Genomic DNA, 23520 nt, shown 5'->3' on the forward strand with positions numbered 1-23520 from the left:
TTTGCTGTGGCATTATGTTCTAAGAACATTACCGGAACATTGTTTTATTACATTTCCTGGCAACCAAATGAGAACCTTGGGGGAATGTTCTGTGGTAGATTTTACAGATGTTGTGAACAACATTTTAGTGTTAGAAATTATTGTAAAAAATGATTTGATGGTGAAAAACATTCTTTGAATGTTTGTGGGACGTTATCATCCTGGGAATGTTTATTTCTACCTTTTTTGTAAGTACAAACGGGCGTAACGGCAGTAAATGATGATAGTTGATGGGCAGGCCAGTCATATTTGGTGAGTACCAAACTTATTTTGACACAACGCTTGCAGAGCTGGTGAATGGTAGCTTGAAATGGTAGCTTTCTGGGCAGAGATCTCGTTAGTCATCATCTCCTCTGCCCAGATACTGGTTCAAACCCTAACTAGAACTTAATTGGAATGTTAGCTAATGTTCTGGGAATATTCCCGATTTGCTCGGCAGACTACAGATAAATTATCCTGAATGATTTGTTCCTAAATTTGCACTGGCAGTTTCCTTGGATATGGATGACAGATCAAGGGGAGAGGATGCATGAACAAAAATACTAGATTTTCGGAAGTTGTCAGATTTGTCTATGCTAATGAGATACTATTGGGAAACAACTACAGTCACTGTTGTGTGTGTAGTAATACACTACACATCTATGGAATGAGAGAGACTTTAGGACAAAAATTGATTCATAAAGAAAAATTAGTTCCATCTTCACTAAAGATTCAGAGACATTATTAGGGAACCACTTTTTCTGCAATACTGCAGTGCCCTCTGCAGTCTAATGCTTAAACTTCTGAATCTGCACGGTAGCAAATGCAAGGCCCAGTGAGCATGCATTGTATGCATTAATCAGATGTGCATTCCCATTAACAAAATATCAAATAAACCCAGCCACAATGTCATAGTATGTTTTATCATTTTATTTAGATTATCTCATAAAAAAAAAAAAAATGTCTTAGCAATATCTCATTTACAGAGGGTGGTTTTAAATAATATCGTTAATGAATAAAAAACTATAACAATAGAGTAAAGCAACAGTTAAAACATAACATACCATTAAAATATGCCTACAAAGAGAGAAAGGAATGTCCTCATAATACAACATCATAGCTTCCTGTTAATGTGAGGAGTGCATTGACATTCTGTACACTTCTTTCACATTTGCAGCACACGTACATGTTTGGAAGTTATTTATCCTGGTAACATGACATTAGATGGACCCCAACTGTGGTCACAATGCTCCATGCTCCTTAATCTTTCCATGTCTGAGTGTCTTGTTTTGTGAAGGTGGGAGACGTGCAGGTGAAGAAATGTCCTCCGTGTCTTCCATTATTGAATGAACTAAATAACACCACAAGTGCCAATGTTACCAAACACCTTCAGTGAAGAATCAGTGGAATTGCAAAACATAAAAAGTCAAGGATCTATGCATGGTTCTCAGATGCTAGAATTCTTAAAAAGTGCATGTTTCTTCAGTTAGGGCATAAATGATCTAGGCAAACAATATCACGCTGGCAGTAGGCCCAGTAAGACATATCTTAGATTATTATTGCTCATAAGATTAACAATATTTGGCAGACATTTCAAATGGCATTTTCTGTTTGTTGGACAATATTCTCTCACGGACATTAAATGAAAATTGTACAACACCTTCATAAACAATTTCCTAAAACAAGCTTTCAAAATCTCACCTCTTAGTTTATGAGAAAATAATTTCCCTCTTTCTTTGCTATCTACATGTTACCAACGGTATGACCCACCCATTCGTGTCAATTCAACATTTTCTTAAAAACAGTTTGAAGGGATGTGTCTATGAATTTTTGACATTTTTATAAACATCAACATTAATCTGTTGAGTTGGAGATGTATGCCAAGCTGGCCTCTTTTAGCTGCTGGTGTGATTAGAGGACTGAATCACTCAGCATAGACTCCAGCTTCCGGCCTGAGGCCTGTCTGCAGAAAGGCCCCGTGGCCCACTAGGCCATGTGACAGCAGTCTGTGGCTGTGTGGGGGCATGCAGCCGTGGCCAGGGAACGGCCCTGGCATGGCCTTACCAGATCCTGAGGGTTTGGGCTTGGGAGCTGGGTAGTACCCCTCCAGGTTATTATAATGAGAGGGCATGGCCTTGGTGCTCTGAGTTCTCCTGTGGGGCTGAGTGGAGAAGGACCCAGGGTGATCTGGTTCCACAGGTGATTTGACATGGTGGTAGTAACGAGGCTCTTTGATGCTCTGTGATCGTGGTCTCCTGGGGATGCTTGGTTTTAATCGGGCAGAGTAGCTGTTAGCAGCGTTGCCCATAATTACCTTGTCCTTGTCACAACCTCTACTATGACCACCCTCACCCTGCTCCACGTTCTTAACATCTAGGAGCATGGGGACGTTGCAATGCTGTGGCTGATATCGTTGGGGGGTGCCCTGCTTGGGCTGGGTTCTCCTGGAGACGCTCTCTCTCCTGGGAGGGACTGGCTCCTCGCCTGGCCAATGAACCCTCTGGTGCCTGATGTAATCACTAGGGTCTGAAAGCTGCTGACCAGGAGAGATTGGAGACATGGCAGGTACTTCACGTTGGCTGTCCACTCTGTCGATGGCCAGCAGCCAGGCATTACCTGGGTCTGACCTGCTTCTGGTGTGACTGATATCTCTGCCCCTGATGTCACTCTGTGGGAGGGGAGGATTCAGGTTCTCATAAGGAGACATGATAGGGCCCTGGGGCCTCTGCCTGGCTCTATTCTCTTGCCTGATTGGCTGATAGACAGGTCTGTCACAACCCTCTGGGTGGTCCCAGGACTTGTAAATGACTCGCTCTGGATCCCTGCTCTCTAAGAAGAGTTCTCTTTTTGCGGGTGGGATGTTGTGTGAGGGACGGTAGTGGTAACCAGGATGTCCACAATCCTTGGTAGAGCGCATGGTGTATGACTGACTGTGTCGGATGCGGCTCGTCCTGTAAGGGTCCACATAGTAGTAAGACTCCTCTAGAGGCACTGCGTCTGAATAGGGACTGTAGCGGTACTGAACACAGCCATTCTCAAAGTATGGATGCAGAGGTTGGACATCTGACTGGAGTAGCCTTTTGTACTCCTTTTCCTGGACAGCTGGACGTTGGACGTAGAACAGGGTGTCTGCCAGTTCAATACGAATAGGTTGCTGGGCATGGAAGGAGCGCGCCCTGCGGATGCCGGGGTAACCCAGGGCTCTATCCTCAGTCCTCTGCCATTGTCCCCTGGATCTGTGGTGGCCACTGGAGCTGTACTCTTCCCTGGGTTGGGGTTGACCACTATACTGGGGGGAGTTAGAGGGGTAGTTCCGGAGGCCTAATGTATTGTAGCAGCTGTCAGACGTGGGTTTGTACATGCTCTTGGGCCCTGCCTGGTGGGGAAGGAAATAGTCAGGCCGAGGAGGTCCAGATACCTGTCCTGCTGGATTGACCCGATGATGTCTGTACACATCTTCAGCCTCCCTCATAGCTCTCTCTCCATCAGAGCTGTACTGATTGACTAAGGACGGTAGAGGACGATGTGGAGGGATCTCCCCCACAGACCCTGGCATGGACGCCTCAGCAAGAACAGTCTGATAGTTATATGCATTGACTGAGTCAGTGTTAGCAAGGACAGCAGCAGCTAACGGGCTCTGAATGGAGCAGACTGATTGAATGGGAGGGGAGGCCCCACCACTGAGATACGAGGAGGACACCGTCTGTAGATGTACAGTCTTTACAGCTCCCAGGGGCCGGTCTCTCCCTTCCCTCTGGTCCCTCACCTCTGTGCTGCCCAGCAGTAGAGCTCCAGCCTCTAAGGAACTGACAGTGGGAGTGAAGTTACTCATGGCCACTTGTCCTTCAGGGGCCCGTTTTCTCTCATGGCCAGGGAAACGGTCACAAGGACTCTCAACTGGTGTGCCAGCCATGGGTAAGAAGGTGGCTGGAGAAGAGACCTTGAGGTCACCGTAATCCTGAGAGCAGGGTTGGAGGTGGAGAACAGAGGGTCGTGGGGGTCTGTCCAGGGGGTGGGGGGTGTCCTGTCTCTGGAGAGGGTAGGGGGGCTGGGTGCCCCTCCTCTGGGAGGTCAGAGTGGCCTTCTGGGCAGACTCAGCCAGGGCCAGGGCCAGCCTGCGGGCAGCACTCGTCAACGGAGGGTGAGGAGGGAGGACAGATACTGAATTCACAAGCCCATCTGTTCCTGGGGAGGCATAAGACAAACAATGCTGCTACAGTATGACAGGACAAACAACGCTGTGATCAGACATGAGGGGACAACACATAGAATAATACCATAAGAACTTAAGTGATTAAGGAAATGCATTAATAACTGTACATATGCATGTTAAACATTGTTGCACATGAATGATACTGTCGATTGAAAAAGGCTTTACAAAGACTCAATCATGGACACTCTTACTGACAGTTACAGCTGCTTTGTATGGTTGTCTCTACCTTCTTGCCCTTTGTGCTGTTGTCTGTGCCCAATAATGTGTGTACCATGTTTTGTGCTGCTACCATGTTGTGCTGTTGTCTGTGCCCAATAATGTGTGTACCATGTTTTGTGCTGCTACCATGTTGTGCTGTCATATATTGCTGCCTTGCTATGTTGTTGTCTTAGGTCTCTTTATGTAGTGTTGTCTCTTGTCGTGATGAATTGTCTTTTTTTTTATATCCCAGCCCCCGGCCCGCAGGCCTCCTTTTGTTAGGCAGTCATTGTAAATAAGAATTTGTTGTTAACCGACTTGCCTAGTTAAATAAATCAAATTTTAAAAAATGAACTAAAATTGAATTTATTTTTAATGTGCCACTGACCTGCATCCGGAGGGTTTTGTGAAGCCAGGCTGTCTGTGACAGTTGAGTTGAAGCTTGGTGGGCTGGGGGGCCGGCAGGGTGCCCTAGCCTCACTCCCCTCCTCACTCACTAGTTGGGCCTCACACAGATCCAGAGGTGGAGGGGAGGAGGAGTCACCCCCCTGGGTATCTGAGACACAGCGTGGGGCAGACACACACACAGTGTGCACATCTGTTTCGACCACAGGGGAGACGACCCGAGCCACTTTCTTTTTCTCCCCTCTTTTCCTATGGACTGGGCTGATGTCAGGGGACTGGGAGTCACTGAGGACTTTATTGAGGGACGAGGAGATGGGCTTTGATTCACTGGAACCCCTGACATGCTTCCTACAGTTGACGCTTGCTTTGCGTTGAGGAGCGGATTTAGCTGTTGGTGGGCTCACTGGGCTGCACTGGAAGGACATGGGGTCAAAGTCCAGAAAGGCCATGCCAGGGGCTGGAAGACAGAGGTCAAGGTCATCCTCCTGATGTGGAGGGAACACGCCAGCTGGGTCAAAGGCTGGACCATCAGCACCACTATGTGCTACCTCCTTGACCTGGTTATTGTAGTGGTCACCTTTGACCCTAGCATCACACAGGTCATCCCTGAATGCGGTGGAGAGGGCATCGCTGGTGGAGTGTGGTCTAGGTAGGCGGTACATCTGGGGCTCCCCTATGGCAGACAGACAGTATGCACTACCATTCAGCGACAGACTTCAACATTAGACATAAAAATAAATCTAACAAATTATCCATCTAAATTAGTTTATCGCATATTATGAAACACAGGTACTGACAGGATTGAAAGTATGACGGAGCATATTTACTTTCCAAATTGTGCAGAGAGGTGAGAGATTCTTCACTTTTGGTGGAGCGCAGTGTCCCACTATCACCTCTACCACCTGAATAATATGGAAGTACAAACTGAAGTTGAAATAGAATTATTTTTGAAAAAACATGACTTCATCACATCACCCAAGTGGAATAAACAGCCATACATTTAACCAGAGACATGACTGGCGGTATTTTATAACATGGCTTTGAAGACAGTTCTTATGGTTGTGTACAGTCCTGGATGGTGACAGTGTAGTGCTGGTTAAGGCCTGACCTGGCAGCGCGATGCTCTTGATCTCATTGGGTTCGCTGGGGTGACGCTTCAGCTTGCGTTTGGAGGTCATGGAGGATGACTTGCCCAGGTGGAAGAATGAACGCCAGCTTCCCACTGGGGACTTTTTCAACTTCCCAGGAGCCCTCTTACTATAACACAACACAACATCCCCAGTGAAAACAGTGGACTGTACAGGGTGTCAAAGACAAACTCTTTCAGGACCCTGTCTTTCAAAGATAATTCGTAAAAATCCAAATCATTTCACATATTTTTATTGTAAAGGGTTTACACACGGTTTCCCATGCTTGTTCAATGAATCATAAACAATTAATGAGCATGCATCTGTGGAACGGTCGTTAAGACACTAACAGCTTACAGACAGTAGCCAATTAAAGTCACAGTTATGACACTAAAGAGGCCTTTCTACTGACTCTGAAAAACACCAAAAGAAAGATGCCCAGGGTCCCTGCTCATCTGTGTGAACGTGCCTTAGGCATGCTGCAAGGAAGCATGAGGACTGCAGATGTGGCCAGGGCAATAAATTGCAATGTCCGTACTGTGAGATGCCTAAGACGGCGCTACACGGAGACAGGACGGGCAACTGATCGTCCTCGCAGTGGCAGACCACGTGTAACAACACCTGATCGGTACAGCCGAACATCACACCTGCAGGACAGGTACAGGATGGCAACAACAACTGCCAGAGTTACACCAGGAACGCACAATCCCTCCATCAGTGCTCAGACTGTCCGCAATAGGCTGAGAGAGGCTGGACTGAGGGCTTGTAGGCCTCACCAGACATCACCTGCAACAACGTCGCCTATGGGCACAAACCCACCATCGCTGGACCAGACAGGACTGGCAAAAAGTGCTCTTCACTGACGAGTCGCGGTTTTGTCTCACCAGGGGTGATGGTCGGATTAGCGTTTATTGTCGAAGGAATGAGCATTACACTGAGGCCTGTACTCTGGAGCGGGATCAATTTGGAGGTGGAGGGTCCGTCATGGTCTGGGGCGGTGTGTTACAGCATCATCAGACTGAGCTTCTTGACATTGCAGGCAATCTCAGCGCTATGCGTTACAGGGAAGACGTCCACCTCCCTCATGTGGTACCCTTCCTGCAGGCTCCTGACATGCCCCTCCAGCATAACAATGCCACCAGCCATACTGCTCGTTCGGTGCGTGATTTCCTGCAAGACAAGAATGACAGTGTTCTGCCAAGGCCAGTGAAGAGCCCGGATCTCAATTCCATTGAGCACGTCTGGGACCTGTTGGATCGGAGGATGGGGGCTAGGGCCATTCTCCCGAAGATGTCCGGGAACTTGCAGGTGCCTTGGTGGAAGAGTGGGGTAATATCTCACAGAACTGGCAAATCTGGTGCAGTCCATGAGGAGTAGATGCACTGCAGTATTTAATGCAGCTGGTGGCCACACCCCCCTTTGTTCAGGGAAACATTATTCAATTTCTGTTAGTCACATGTCTGTGGAATTTGTTCAGTTTATGTCTCAGTTGTTGAATCTTGTTATGTTCATACAAATATTTACACATGTTAAATTTGCTGAAAATAAACGCAGTTGACAGTGAGAGGACGCTTCATTATTTGCTGAGTTTACAACAGCCTATGAAACAAATACATCCTTCATACAGTCTCACACATTTTGTTTTAATATACTGTTCAATAGTTATGTCAAATCAGTAGTGATGTTTGGAACGGATGAATGGTCTCTAAACGGAATTGGCTATTGTCTCCTGTCAGACTGACCAGATTATTATTTTTTGACGAGTTTATAAGGTTTATAAAATTACAATGTACTGTAGGCTACTAGTTTCTAGAAGCACCAACAACCTACCTCTCAGTGGGGAGCGCGATGACTGTGTGGAACTTGCCCATCAGTGCCCCAGGTCCCTCCCCCACCTCGATGTACTCGCTGTGAGACAGAACAGGGGTAGGAGCAGGGGAGCCCAACTGGGCCTGGGTACGGGCCTGGGCTTCCTCCAGAGATAGGAGCTTAGTGGAGGGAGAGCACACCAGCAGAGACTTGGGCCTGGATAGGGTACTGGTACCTGGGAGCAGAGAGAGAAATGTTTTTGAAGTTCCCATAATGTCCCCATAATGACTGCCTAAGCCAGGGTAATGCTGTACCTGTGCTCTCCCGGTTGTGGGTGTTGACCTTGCGGCTGAAGAGTGACTCTGTGTTGTTCAGTATGAACTCCACCACCACTGACTGGATACGCACCTCCATAAAGGCTGCGGTTCCACTAAAACAGGCCGACTCAATCTGCTTGGACCTGAAACACAGTTATGTCCTAATCAACAGCATTGCCAGTCATAGCCAGTTACAAAACAACAGTGTACATTTAAGCAATATGGCACGGCTAAGGGCTGTTCTTAGCAGTGGTATATTAGTCATATACCACAAACCCCGAGGTGCCTTATTGCTATAATAAACTGGTTACCAACGTGATTAGAGCAGTAAAAATAAATGATTTGTCATACCTGTGGTATATGGTCTGATATACCACGGCTTTCAGACAACCAGCATTCAGGGCTCCAACCACCCAGTTTATAAATCGCAGTTAATACTAATGACAGTGTTGGTGGTTGGAATGTTACAATATACCTGAGCAAGTTTGGAGCCCAGACGATGGCCAGGTTCTTGGTGTGCATGTTGGTAATAGGGCTGAAGGTGGCTAGTTGGGACAAATGTCTCATGAGGAATTCCAGAGTCCTGCAGTGCAGACCAGGGGCTATTACAGATCAGGTAGAACACAGACATGTGCAATACACCCTTCTTTACTGTCAGCCTACAAAGCCAAGACTGACTTCAATGCTCTCTTTTAGCCAACAGATGGTGCCTAAGCACCTACAGTTCAGTGGTGACTTTATACACTACTGTAGTGAATATAGAAGATGCCGCATTTCAGGAGCCACTAGGGTGTTCTGTGAACTCCTCTCCCACTGACCTGTAGTGAGGAGGAGGAAGCTGCTGGATGACATTGTGGATCTTCACCAGCCTCTCCTCATCAGTAGCTGCAGACACAGCCTCCTGTGGAGGGAGGGAACACCAGAGGTCCACACTGACAGAGAGCCTGATAACTAGGCCAGCAGAAGCTTTCTGTCCGTTACTGTCGTTCCCCCCTTTACGTTCATCTTCAATACACCCCACCGTGCTACGAGGAGATTTCTGATTAAGAATTCTAAGTTCATTTCAGTGATAAGATCTTTCTATGTCACATATTTTGACATGGGAAAGACAAGTTTATTTGTTAATACAGTATCTCCCTTGGTTTATTCCAAGATTACTATATTATTCATCTATTCCCCAATCAGCGTCCACCTTTCCCCTCTGTGTCAGTTCAGTGTTCTGCTCCTTACTGAGAATCTCTCATAGAGCTGGTAGGTGAGCAGAGGGTTGGGCAGCTCTCTAAAGTACAGTTTACAGAGGGACCCTACGGAGTGGATATCCTGTTTGAAAACATCTCTACTGAGGTCTGGGATCTCCTCCGAGTCAAACTCATGTCTGGGGAAACAGACGAGAGAAGACACTGGTTAACACTCGACATCAGACCATCACATACAATTAACACTGTATACGTCTGTAAGCAGTACTGACATGATGTTTGAATTTCTTCATTGTTTTCCAGGATGTTGTACATTATTTGATGTTAAAAAGTGAAGCAGGGACTTACCTCAGTTTCTGGATGTTGGAGGAGATCCCAGAGAGTCTGTACATCCCGTCCACGACACCATGTCTCTCAATGAACTCAGTACAGCATTTTATCACCTGGGGGACTGGAGAAAGGAGAGGAGAAAGGGCCGTCTACAAAGTAACATCCAGAAGATTTTAACAACAAAGACAGAGAAGACTACCTTTCTCTATACAGTGCTAACTATAGAGAGAAAAGGCTGCTGGGAGACTGACCATCATGTTCTGAGTTGAGGAGGTGTTCCCCCAGGTCACAGCCAAACACCCTCTCCCTGAGGATCCCACGCTGCCTCAGCTTCTGGGGGGGTGGACGGGACTTCATGAAGCTCCTCAGGAATGTCACCAGCTTCCCATGCTTCTTACAAACTGATGGACACACTGAATGAATATACATTTTGTTTTTGGGTTGTAAATAAAACATACAACAGATGTGCATTTGAATCCCAGTGGATAACACTTGAAAGCAAGAATAAAAACACTTATTCCCAAAGAGTCAACCAATACAACGCCGTTACACACACGCCAGATTCACCTCATTTTTTCAGTACATATTTTAAGAGTCAACTCCAGTCAGCTATACATTAAATCATAGGGAAGAGGGAGGACAGAGTACTGTTGCTGTAAAACAGGCCACAGTACCTGGTTTTGGCACAGAGCTGGACACACAGGTGGGAATCCTGTCACTGATCAGCTCCACACAGTCACAGGGGAAGAAGCCAACCTGCACAGAGAGAAACAGAAGGAGGAATAGTAACACTCTCCTGCGCTCTATAATGCACCAGATATGATCTAAGGAAGAGTAAGTGATAGTAACCTCCTTGTACAGTAGGGAGTGGGATGCAGAAAACGGATCACTAGTATGAAGGGACAGACAAAGCTGTTTGAGTCAGACTTATTTGAGGTGTTTTACCTGAAAACCATGTTTCCCTCTCCACCAGCCAGTGTCCTCTTTAGGAGGCATGTCAATGACTGACACAATGTCCCCTACCTAGAACAGGGTCAACACAGAAAAGACAAATGAGAGTATAGCAGTTTGAGTGGGTTTCAAATCAACAACCATGGCAGAATATATCCCCATATCTCCCCACTGTTCCCTAAACCCCTCCCCTTTCCTGTCCAATGACAAGATGCATAGAGGTGTCACCTCAAAGGTCAGCTCGTCTGTGGCCTGGGCAATGTAGCGTTTGATAACGTGGGCCGCGGCGATGGCAGGAACATTGATGGAGGACTCCTCAGCTACCAGCATGCGGTTGCCCTTGTTATCAATCTGAGAGACAAAACACAGGTTGACGAAGTCTACAAAATACTCAACATTATGGAGTTCAGCATAGATATCTTATCAATTACTAGAATGGAACATTTAATTCTGCATGAAGTCTAATTGAATAAACAAGTTGTCCTGTTGATCTGAGGAGTGAGTAAGAGGAAACATGAGTAGCTCACCTCCATCCATGTCAGCACTGGACTACAGTTGATCTTGTTATCAGCGATGGCTGAGAGATGGGACAGGTAGGCTGCCAACATCTTGGTTATTTCCTACGGAGAATAGAATCAGCAGCAATGAGTTAGGTTGAATGCAAAGCCAGGGGAGATAATGTAATGTAACTATGGCTGTGTAAGTGTCCCTAATGGCACCCTATTCCCTATGTAGTCCACTAGTTTAGACCAGTTTCCTTTACACAGGTCAAACATAGTGCACTACTTAGGGAATGGGGTGTCATTTGGGATACAGATGGTCTCAATCACAGCAGATAGTAAAAATATTCCCAGTTAGTCCTGTTGACTGACTCCTACCTCTACTGTGTCCTTCAGATAGTCAAAGCGAGGCAGCTCATTGAGTTTGGAGAAGTGTCGGTCATAGATACAAAGGTGGAGGTGTTTGTCTAGCACACGGAAGTCTTCATAGGAGCGCTTCACCAACCAGCTCCGACTCTAAGACACAGAGACAAGAGTGAGCCTGAAACGAGACCAGACTGAGAAAAACATTGAAGGAATCTAGGACAAAGATACTGTACACAAAGGCATCAGCCTGTCTCAAACCTCTCCTCCTGGACCCCCAGACATTCCATGTATTTGATCTAGTCCAGAGCTAGCACACCTGATTTCACTTGTTAACTAATGGTCAAGCCTTTGACTACTTGAATCAGTTGTGCTAGTTCAGGGCTACAACAACATTTGTTAAATGTCAGGGGGTCCCTGAGGAAAGGGTTGAGAAGCACTGGATTATCTTACCCTCTTAGATATGAATATCATGCTTCAGTTAAATGTTCCAGATTTTTCTATGGGTCAGAAACTAGGGCCTGGCCCTCAAGCTCCATTATACCTGGCAGCAGATCTGAACCAGGAAGAGTGGCTCCTTGGAGTCCAGACAAGCCTTCTGCCCCTCAGTTTGCTCTTCTGCAAAGGACAGCTGCAGGGGAATGGGTACAGAGAGATTAAAATAGTGAGGGACACCACACTCTAAATAATGTAGGAGTTTAATACAGCAACCTCTTTCTGTAACTGAACTACTGTGAAAGTAGAACATATACCAAATTCATGTCTGGTCACTTAGCCAACTCTCCAAACTATCAATAACGGACAGTAAACCAAACTGGGTAATACTCCCATGGTAAGAAATGGGTATGGTTTGTCATGAAGGGAAACATCTAGATGGTACATAATAAAAACAATCATGGTCTTAAAAAAATAAAAAAAGAACAGAGGCCCCTTAAATAAATGGGTTGTAGGAGGTCCTTTGGTCTTGAGAGTTGCTGACTTCACACTCAATAAGGAAAGAACTCTTGGGAGGTTAAGAAAGTGTGAATGTGCCCAAAATATAAGCAGTATATGAATAATGCATAAGCAATTGAAAACCCCTTCAGCGTTTGAGAGGCTATTGAAATCCAATCCTTGTCAAATTCCCTCCATCCCTCCCATAGAACTCCATAACATCCTTTACCAAGAGGAGATCAAAGCCTCAGGAATAGTTAGGGGAATAAATTGATATCAAATACAGGCAAAACTTCAAAGTGCTGTGAGGCAGGGGAGGTTTTGGTTATTTATAACTAATCTAGATACTCAACACAATATGACCTAGTTACCCATCATTGCTCAGTAACATGGTAAACCACAGTGTGTGGTAAATCATACACATAGCTATACAGAGAGGATTTTCAAAAATAAGCATGAGTCAATGAGTGAATTAAACAATAACATTAACTATGGTCATGCAGATGGAAAGATGGACTGTTAGCATGATAAGACAACAAACATGAATCAAGGATTACTAACAATATGTCAAGAGGATGTCTGGACAGAAAAACAGTCACACGGAGCAGAGTCATTTAACACTGAAAACTAAACTGTGTAAATGTAGTGCATGTCTTACTTCTGTTTTGTTTAAGCTCTTTCCATCCCCTAACTCTTTTTACCAACGCATTTTAGCCAAGCAACTAATACTGACAACCTCACACGGCGCAGCACAAATCCCTAAATAGAAACATGCCTGCAGTCATTAACTATTAATACACACATCTGGACCCAGAGACAGAAATGAAGACAACCGCATACTGGTACCTGCCAGTGCAGGCTCTTAACTGGTCGTCAGCTATTAAGTCAGGTTACAACACAGCTGGATGTCTCCCAGACAGCGTTCAACTGCAGTCCTGTGTCTCCAGATAGAAGTCACTGGGTTGAACCCTTAGCTGCCTACCACAGATGCTGGTTGCTTTCATCTGTCCCGGAGGTTAAATCCCCTTCAGCCTGTCCTTCGCCGCAAGGTGGAACCACAACATGTTTTCACTGTTCAATTAGACCACAAGAGCAGAGAATAGAAGTAGGGAAAGCATCCCGCTGTTTCTCTCTCTCCCTCTGTCCCTCCCATCCCTTCCGCTCCCCATTTCAATCTCCCTCCCACTATCTTTCGTCATCCTCGTGACAAAAGAGCTCTACAGTATATAGCCTAAACCAGAGCAGTTAGCACACGCCCATATGTAACCCTGAGAGGTGCAGGAGAACACAGACAACCCAGGCATCTCCATTTCAAAATTGTGCTTCTGGAGAGAATGGAAGTAATCTTGGGCAGAATCAGCCCAGTACGCTGTATGTGTTTCAGAGGCTGCTGTCCTCATGTTGCCATTCTGTCTGAGACCTGATCTGTCATATTCCTGATGGTCCTGTGTGTGAGTTCTAGAACAAGCATGAGTAATGAGACCCACCACAGGGATAATGTTATGACACTCCCTCTAATCTGTCAGCCTACTTCCTCTCTGTGTGAAGTCAGCACATAAATTATATCATGACAGCTGTTTAAGGTCCAATGCAGCTGTTTTTATCTCAATATCAAATCATTTCTGGGTAACAATTAAGCAGTGTAGTAGTACTCGGGTCCAGGACTTGTGACTCGACCATTGGTGGCTCTAACTCTCCGTCCCGTGACTTGTATTTGCACTTTGACTGGATAGGCTACCATGATAAGCAACAATGGGTGCGCAGAGCAGCGAGGGTTCTGTTCTCTAGCAATGGAAGGACTCGCTACACCAGCAAGCGGTGAGTGTGGACAGGCAGGCAGGCTCCACTCTGGTTCCGCCTCCGATCATACACATCACGCAAGCGACTCTTGCTTCCCCGTAACCACCAGTCACCAGCCTACTGTTTAGCTTTGTATGGTTAAGAAAAAAACTGTTTTACGATATTGAAAACAGTGGTTTTTAGTTTAAAAGTAAAGCTATTTAACAGTAAAGCTATTGTCTCCCTCACTCTCCCCTTCAGTATTGAAAAGTTTAAAAAGTTCCACTTTCTCCAGTCTCCCTTTAGTTTTCACTCAATAATAAAACCACCTACACAAATATCAGTGGGTGGGCATCCCGAGTGGCACAGCGGTCTAAATCACTGCATTGCTAGCTGAGCCACTACAGATCCTGGTTCAATCCCAGGCTGTGTCGCAGCCAGGTGCGACCAGGAGACCCATGAAGCGGTCCAGCATCGCCCAGGTTAGGGGGAAAGTTTGGCCGGCCAGGTTGTCCCATCACGCTCTAGCGACTCCTGTGGTGGACAGGGCGCAACGCACGCTGACACGGGAGTCCGTACGGGAGTTGCAGCGATAGGACAAGACTAACTACCAATTGGGGAGAAAAAAAAAGGGTACAAAATTCAGTGGGTGATTACAAAAAAGTAGAAAATAATAATCTGGTCAGTCTGACAGGAGACAATAGCCAATTCCGTTAGAGACCATTCATCCGTTCCAAACATCACTATTGATTTGACATAACTATTGAACATTATATTAAAACAAAATGTGTGAGACTGTATGAAGAACTTATTTGTTTCATAGGCTATTTTAAATTCAGCAAAAAACAAAATATCCTCTCATTGTCAACTGCATTTATTTTCTGCAAACTTAACATGTGTAAATATTTGTATGTACATAGCAAGATTCAACAGCTGAGACAAACTGAACAAGTTCCACAGACATGTGACTAACAGAAATTGAATAAAGTAACAGTCATTATCTGGTGTGGTCACCAGCTGCATTAAGTACTGCAGTGCATCTCCTCCTCATGGACTGTACCAGATTTGCCAGTTCTTGCTGTGAGATGTTACCCCACTCTTACCAAGGCACCTGCAAGTTCCCGCACATTTCTGGGGGGAATGGCCCTAGCCCTCACCCTCCAATTCAACAGGTCCCAGAAGTGCTCAATGGGATTGAGATCCAGGTTCTTCGCTGGCCAACACTGACATTCCTGTCTTGCAGGAAATAAGCCATACTGCTCGTTCTGGCATTGACCTGCTGGAGGGTCTTGTCAGGATGAGCATGCAGGAAGAGGACCACATGAGGGAGGAGGATGTCTTCCCTGTAACGCACAGCGTTGAGATTGCCTGCAATGACAACAAGCTCAGTCTGATGCCGCCCCCAGACCATGACGGACCGCTCCACCTCGATCCCGCTCCAGAGTACAGGCCTCGGTGTAACGCTCATTCCTTCGACGATAAACGCGAATCCGACCATCTCCCCTGGTGAGACAAAACACTTTTTGCCAGTCCTGTCTAGTCCAGCGACGGTGGGTTTGTACCCATAGGCGACGTTGTTGCCGGTGATGTCTGGTGAGGATCTGCCTTACAACAGGCCTACAAGCCCCCAGACTAGCCTCTCTCAGCCTATTGCGGATAGTCTGAGCACTGATTGAGGGATTGTGCATTCCTGGTGTAACTTGGGCAGTTGTTGTTGCCATCCTGTACCTGTCCCACAGGTGTGATGTTCGGATGTACCGATCCTGTGCAGGTGTTGTTACACGTGGTCTGCCACTGCGAGAACGATCAGCTGTCCATCCGGTCTCCCTGTAGAGCTGTCTTAGGCATCTCACAGTACGGACATTGCAATTTATTGCCCTGGCCACATCTGCAGGCCTCATGCCTCCTTGCAGCATGCCTAAGGCACGTTTACGCAGATGAGCAAGGACCCTGGGCATCTTTCTTTTGGTGTTTTTCAGAGTCAGTAGAAAGGCCTCTTTAGTGTCCTACGTTTTCATAACTATGACTTTAAGACACTAACCTATTACAGACGGTAGGCAGTTAACGACCGTTCCACAGGTGCATGCTCATTAATTGTTTATGATTCATTGAACAAGCATGGGAAACAGTGTGTAAACCCTTTACAATAAAGATCTGTGAAGTTATTTGGATTTTTACGAATGATCTCTGAGTTTATATTGCAGGCAATTATGACCATTGTGCAACAGGAGGAAAATCTTTGCATTACTTCAATGCTCACATTAAAATCTTCCCGCCAGCCCGCCACTAGTTGATGCTGGGCAGATATCCTCAACTAAATCCGAGCCAAATCGATACAGACACGAATCTAGCAACAAACGAGCAATAAGCCAGAAAAAAATAAAAATAAAATAAAAACAACAGTAACCAAAATATCAAATTTGTCTAAAGAACCCTGAATAATTATTTTGTCTTTCAAAAGTTTTTTTATGTGCACATTAACCAATATTACAAAATGTAGTATTTTTTGTTAAACTCGGACCCATTGACGCAGACTTGAGCACTTGGACCAGGACTCGCCCACTAGGACTACTCATAGACTGGTGACTTTACCATTGGTGATTCGGACTCGACCTTAGACATAAGGTCTCGTGACTCGACCTCAGGGGACTGGTGACTCGACTGAGACAAGAGGTTTACTGACTCGACTACAAAACGGATAAGTAACGTTACTTTTAATTATTTTAATTAAAAACAAATCAGTAACAAAAATAACTAACTTTGCAAAGAGCAATTTCTCAAGCAAGAATTTTGCTAGGACTGTCGGAGTGGTCTGAGTGGGGAGGGGAAAACTGAAAACTAGCTGTTATTGGCAGAGGTTTGTAACTCTTTCTTATTGGTCTATTAACTAATTTACGCATGGTGATATCACCATGGAAAGGCCCCACCAAAACAGGCAAATATTTCAGGCAGTCTTTTCAAACAGCTCTTACACTAAAAGGGAATAATAATTGTTTACAGTTTTACAGTATTATTCCAACCTCAGAACATGGAAATATATTTTAAAAAACACTGAAGAAAAAAAATGACGCACTTTTGACTGCACTGGGCCTTGAAGAAAACAGTTAAGCATGGGAAAGGGATACCTAGTCAGTTGTACAACTTTATTCATTCAACTGAAATGTGTCTTGCGCATTTAACTCAACCCCTCTGAAACAGAGAGGTGTGGAGGGCTGCCTTAAATCGACATCCACGTCTTTGGCGCCCGGGGAAGAGTGTTAATTGTCTCGATCAGGGGCAAAACATGTTTTTAACTCGTCAGCTCAAAGATTCGATCCAGTAAACCTTTTGGTTACTGGGTCAACGCTCCTACCCGCCAGGCTATCTGTGTGTGTGTATGTACAGTGCATTCGGAAAGTATTCAGACCCCTTGACCTTTTCCACATTTTGTTACGTTACAGCCTTATTCTTATTCTTTCCCCTCATTAAATCTACACCCAATAACTCATAATGACAAAGCAAAAACAGCTATTTTGAACATTCCTGTCTCGGAGCTCTACGGACAATTCCTTCGACCTCATGACTTGGTTTTTGCTCTGACATGCACAGTCACTATGGGACCTTATATATACACACACACACACACACAGGTGTGTGCCTTTCCAAATCATGACCAAACTTTTGTATTTACCACAGGTGGACACCAACAAAGTCGTAGAAACATCAAGGATGAACAATGGAATTAGGATTCAACTTAGCTAAATTTCAAGTCTCATAGCAAAGGGTCTGAATACTTACGTAAATGTTTTTTTTTGCAAACATTTCTAAAACCCTGTTTTCACTTTGTCATAATGGGGTACTGTATGTAGATTGATGAGAAAGATACAAAGTTGGAGTTGGAAGTTTACATACACCTTAGCTAAATACATTTAAACTCAATTCCTGACATTTATTCCTAGTAAAAAATCCCTGTCTTAGGATCACCGCTTTATTTCAAGAATGTGAAATGTCAGAATAATAGGAGAGAGAATGATTTACTTCAGCTTTTATTTCTTTCATCACATTCCCAGTGGCTCAGAAGTTTACATACACTCAATTAGTATTTGATAGCATTGCCTTTCAATTGTTTAACTTGGGTCAAAAGTTTCAGGTAGCCTTCTACAATAAGTTGGGTGAATTTTGTCCCATTCCTCCTGACAGAGCTGGTGTAACTGAGTCAGGTTTGTAGGCCTCCTTGCTCGCACACACGTTTTCTATAGGCTTGAGGTCAGGGCTTTGTGAAGGCAACTCCACTTTTACTTCCTGACTGATGTCTTGAGATGTTGCTTCAATAGATCCACATATTTCCCCTCCTCATGGTGCCATCTATGTTGTGAAGTGCACCAGTCCCTCCTGCAGCAAAGCACCCCGACAACATGATGCGCCCCCCCCCCTGTGCTTCATGTTTGGGATGGTTTTACTATGGTTATAGATACTTTTGTACCTGTTTCGTTCATCTTCACAAGGTCCTTTGCTGTTGTTCTTGGATTGATTTGCACATTTCGCACCAAAGTGCATTCATCTCTAGGAGACAGAACGCGTCTTCTTCCTGAGCAGTATGACGGCTGCATGGTCCCATGGTGTTTATACTTCCGTACTATTGTTTGTACAGATGAACGTGGTACCTTCAGGCATTTGGAAATTGCTCCCAAGGATGAACAAGACTTGTGGAGGTCTACAATTTATTTGAGGCAGTGAGTTTGAAGGTAGGCCTTGAAATACATCCACAGGTACACCTCCAATTGACTCAAATTATGTCAATTAGCCTATCAGAAGCTTCTAAAGCCATGACATAATTTTCTGGAATTTTCCAAGCTGTTTAAAGGCACAGTCAACTTAGTGTATGTAAACATCTGACCCACTGGAATTTTGAAACAGTGAATTATAAGTCAAATAATCTGTCTGTAAACAATTGTTGGAAAAATGACTTGTGCCATGAACAAAGTAGATGTCCTAATCGACCGGCCAAAACAATAGTTTGTTAACAAGAAATGTGTGAAGTGGTTGAAAAACAAGTTTTAATGACTAACATAAATGTATGTAAACTTCCGACTTCAACTGTATATATGTTTTTTCCATTTTAGAATAAGGCTGTAACATAAAATGTGGAGAAAGTCAAGGGGTCTGAATACTTTCCGAATGCACTGTGCGTATGTTTGGTCTGTACTATAAGTGTCAGAGTGAGGCATGCTGGTCTCTCCCTAGAGTGATATTTCTCTCTTAGCACATCTCATCTCCCCCTGTAGGAAGACCAGGGTCACAGACAGATTTCTGTTCAGCAGCTACGCCCCAGTCACACAGCTAATGTATCATAGCTGCCACAGCTACAGTAGGTCAGCTATTAGATAGCTGCAAATTACTGTGCTAGAGCTCCCATCAACTCATACATGTCCCTTAGCATACATGTAATAGCTTGCTGGTTATGTTATACCACGCTGCGAACATAGCGGTTCACTGAGACTCTCTCAACAGTAAAAGCAAAGATGGTTTAGTATGATGACATGTAGAAACTGCTTCCCCAATAGAAATCCCAGATCACGCTTGTTAGCGATGTCATGGCAACTGTAACGTAGACGCTGGGAGTCGAGAAGCAGGTGGTAAGTTTAATATAACAAAGAACATGGAACAATGCAAGGTGCACGTAATGATGGTTGCCAGGACCGGTCGTTAGTAATCCGGCTCCAGCTGCAGGATGACGCAGGCGCAGAGGGAAGGCCCCGAGGATGAGTAGCAGGTCGGACGGCGAAGATGGAAATCCCAGATTATGTTGGGATCCAGAATGTCCTCCACCGTAACACAACACCGCTCCTCTGGGCCGTACCCCTCCCAGTTCACTAGTTGCTGGAGCCGACCCCAACGACTTCGGGAGTCCAGTAGGGATCTGATGGCATAGGCTGGACTGTCCTCAACGTCCAGGAGGGGGGCCAAGGCGTGCCGTGGGGGCCGGCATCAGCCAAGGGACCAGGAACCAGACCACTGCGGTGGTAGTCTGCCTGCTCCTTCTGACGGTGGACGGTGCGCTGGAGTCTCAGATGAGTCTCGCTCCACACTTCTTCTGCAGGGCTGAACCAATTATCCACTGCAGAAGTTTTGATCTAGCCCGAGGTCCACGGAGCCAGGGTAAGCTGAAAACCCAGAACACACTGGAACGAACGGAGTCAGCCCGGTGGAGGAGTGACTTAACGAATTCTGGGCCCACTCTCCCTGCCGGTCCTGGCAGTAAGTCCTCAGGAACTTCCCCAGCTCCTGGTTCATCCTCTCCACCTGCCTGTAAGACTGAGGGCTATACCTGGAAGTGGAGGCTGACCGTGACCCCGAGCTTCTCCATAAAGGCTCTCCATACTCGTGATTTGAATTGGGGGCCACAGTCGGAAACGATGTCCTCCGGAAGGCCATAAGGCCGGAAGACCTGATGGAATACTGCCTCAGCGACCTAGAGAGCAGTAGGAAGACCAGAATGGATGAAGGGGATGAAAACATGATTTGGAAAATCTATCCACAACCACACAAGATGGCGCTGACAGAGATGGTCGCAACGCTTCAGGTCCTTAGAAAACTATGTACTGTTGTTTTTTTATGTATTATTTCTTACATTGTTAGCCCAGAAAATCTCAAGTGTTATTACATACAGCCGGGAAGAACTATAGGATATAAAAGCGATGTCAACTTACCAACATTACAACCAGGAATACGTCTTACCCGAAGCGGATCCTTTGTTCGGACCTCCGTTCTGGACATGGGATCTTATCCCAGCGGCAGACCCAAAACAACGCGGTCGCCGCAGGTGAGGCAGATGGAGCGGCTTACTGGTCAGACTCAGAAGGCAAGCACACATTCACCGCTTCTGAGCATATTACTCGCCAACATCCAATCTCTAGATAACAAGGTGGACGAAATTAGGGCACAAGTTGCCTTCCAGAGAGACAGAGATTGTAACATTCTCTGATTCACGAAAACATGGCTCACTCAGGATATGTTGTCAGAGTCGGTACAGCAACACGGTTTCTTCACGCATCGCAGTGACAGAAACAAACATCTCTCTGGTAAGAAGGGCGGAGGTATGACTTATGATTAACGACTCATTGTGTAATCACAACAACATACAGGAACTCAAGTCCTTTTGTTCACCCGAGAATTATTTTCGATTATTGTCACAGCCGTGTATATCCACCCCCCCCCCCCAAGCAGATCCCTCGTCAGACCTGAAAGAACTTCACTGGACTCTGTAAACTGGAAACCATACATCCTGTGGCTGCATTTATGTAGCTGGGGATTTTAACAAAGCTAACCTAAGAACCATACTTCCTACATTCTATCAGCATATCGAATGCGCAACAAGAGCTGGTAGCTTTCTGGATCATTGCTACTCGAATTTCCGCAATGCATACAAAGCCCTCCCCCGCCTTCGGCAAATCTGACCATGACTCCATTTTGCTGCTCCCAGCCTATAGACAGAAACTAAAACAGGAAACGCCCGTGCTCAGGTCAATAGAAAGCTGGTCTGACCAATCGGATTAGAGACAAAGTAGTCGCAAATCAACGGCGCAAACACGAGATGTATGTGGCAGGGTCTACAGTCAATCACTGATTACAAAAAGAAAACCAGCCACGTCGCGGACACCGATGTCTTGCTCCTAGACAAATTAAAACAACTTCTTTGCGCACTTTGAGGACAAATACAGTGCCACTGACACGGCCTGCTACCAAAGCCTGTGGGCTCTCCTCTTCCATGGCCAATGTGAGTAAAACATTTAAATGTTTTCAAACCTCGCAAGAATGCCGGCCCAGACGGTATCCCTAGCCGCGTCCTCAGAGCATGTGCAGACCAGCTGGCTGGTGTGTTTACGGCCATATTCAACCAATCCCTATCCCATTCTGTTGTCCCCACATGGGTCAAGATGGCAACCATTGTTCCTGTTCCCAAGAAAGCAAAGTAACTGATCTAAATGACTATCGCCCCGTAGCACTCACTTCTGTCATCATGCAGTGCTTTGAGAGACTAGTCAAGGACCATATCACCTCCACCCTAGACCAACTCCAATTTGCTTACCGCCCCAAAAGGTCCACTGACGATGCAATCACCATCACACTGCCCTATCTCATCTGGACAAGAGGAATACCTATGTAAAAATGCTGTTCATTGACGACAGCTCAGCATTTAACACCATAGTACCCTCCAAACTCGTCATTAAGCTCGATACCCTGGGTCTTGACCCCGCCCTGTGCAACTGGGTCCTGGACTTTGACGGGCCGTCCCCAGGTGGTGAAGGTAGGAAACAACATCTCCACCCCACTGATCCTCAACACTGGGGCCCCACAAGGGTGCGTTTTCAGCCCTCTCCTGTACTCCCTGTTCACCCATGACTGCGTGGCCATGCTCGCTTCCAATCAATCATCAAGTTTGCAGACAACACTGCAGTGGTAGGCCTGATTACCAACAACGACGAGAGCCTACAGGGAGGAGGTGAGAGCCCTTAGAGTGTGGTGTCAGGAAAATAACCTCTCACTCAACGTCAACAAAACAAAGGAGATGATTATGGACTTCAGGAAACAGCAGAACCCTAAAATTTGATTTGAAATCAATGGATAGATGAGACCAAGAACGCTAAGGCACGGGAAGGAGTTTCCCTGCAGGAGCATGCCGGGAGGGGGGGGGGGAATCGTAAAGACAGGACAGGGCATTGGCTTTGGTGTTCTTTAAACCTGGGCGATAGGTCAGTGTGGAGTCAAATCTCGTAAAGATAAGGGCCCACCTTGCTTGTGGCGGATACAGCCTCCTCGCTGTCTGTATGCACTCCAGGTTCTGATGGTCGGTGAGGATGATGAAGGGGTCCTTCTCGCCCTCCAACCAGTGTCTAATGCCAACTTCACCGCCAGGAGCTTTCGATCGCCAATGTCGTAATTTCTCTCTGAAGGGGACAGTTTCATTAAGAGTAACATTTTTGTAGATTACCTTGTCGTTGAGACAGGACAACCCCCACGCCCACCTATGAAGTGTCCACCTCCACTACATAGGGTATTGTGGGATCTGGTCGTTTGAGCAATGGGGCAGAGGTGAAACATCCCTTCAGTAGGTGAAAGGCCTCGTCAGCTGCTGGACTCCACACCAACCTACGGGGACCACAATTGAGGTGAGAGGAGTGGCAATGGAGCTGAAGTTCCTGATGAAACGGCGGTAGAAGTTGGCAAACCGCAAAAACCATTGTAACCCCTTTATGGTGGTTGGGACTGGGCATGACCTCACAGCATCTACCTTCTTGACGTCCATCTTCACTCCTTGCGGGCTGATTTGGTAGCCTAGAAAGGAGACAGCCTCCCGATGAAACTGGCACTTCTCATCCTTGACAAACAAACAGTTAGTTA

The 23520-nt window shown here is 45.9% G+C and overlaps 1 protein-coding gene across 5 annotated transcripts in view; it reads right to left on the minus strand.

Annotated features, from left to right (window-relative positions):
* Positions 1-927: 927 nt before the first annotated feature.
* Positions 928-23520, minus strand: part of LOC110503963 (rho GTPase-activating protein 32) — a 45323-nt gene continuing 22730 nt past the window's right edge. For 2 of the 5 annotated variants that reach the window (XM_021582644.2, XM_036961471.1), the window contains 17 exons: positions 11972-12058; positions 11443-11580; positions 11092-11184; positions 10793-10915; positions 10559-10636; positions 10288-10369; positions 9865-10026; positions 9632-9734; positions 9318-9462; positions 8906-8988; positions 8563-8670; positions 8085-8230; positions 7792-8005; positions 5943-6091; positions 5662-5736; positions 4818-5507; positions 928-4203 (listed from right to left, as the gene is read on the minus strand). In XM_021582644.2, coding sequence (XP_021438319.2) covers positions 1943-4203; positions 4818-5507; positions 5662-5736; positions 5943-6091; positions 7792-8005; positions 8085-8230; positions 8563-8670; positions 8906-8988; positions 9318-9462; positions 9632-9734; positions 9865-10026; positions 10288-10369; positions 10559-10636; positions 10793-10915; positions 11092-11184; positions 11443-11580; positions 11972-12058 — 4737 coding nt within the window. In that variant the 3' untranslated portion in view covers positions 928-1942. Of the gene's footprint in view, positions 4257-4817; positions 5508-5661; positions 5737-5942; positions 6092-7791; positions 8006-8084; positions 8231-8562; positions 8671-8905; positions 8989-9317; positions 9463-9631; positions 9735-9864; positions 10027-10287; positions 10370-10558; positions 10637-10792; positions 10916-11091; positions 11185-11442; positions 11581-11971; positions 12059-13206; positions 13457-23520 lie in introns of those variants that run through there. The other 3 variants (XM_021582646.2, XM_021582645.2, XM_021582648.2) reach the window with 3 other exon arrangements.

The sequence above is a fragment of the Oncorhynchus mykiss genome, chromosome 24 (genome assembly GCF_013265735.2).
Source record: "Oncorhynchus mykiss isolate Arlee chromosome 24, USDA_OmykA_1.1, whole genome shotgun sequence".
Lineage (NCBI taxonomy): Eukaryota > Metazoa > Chordata > Actinopteri > Salmoniformes > Salmonidae > Oncorhynchus > Oncorhynchus mykiss.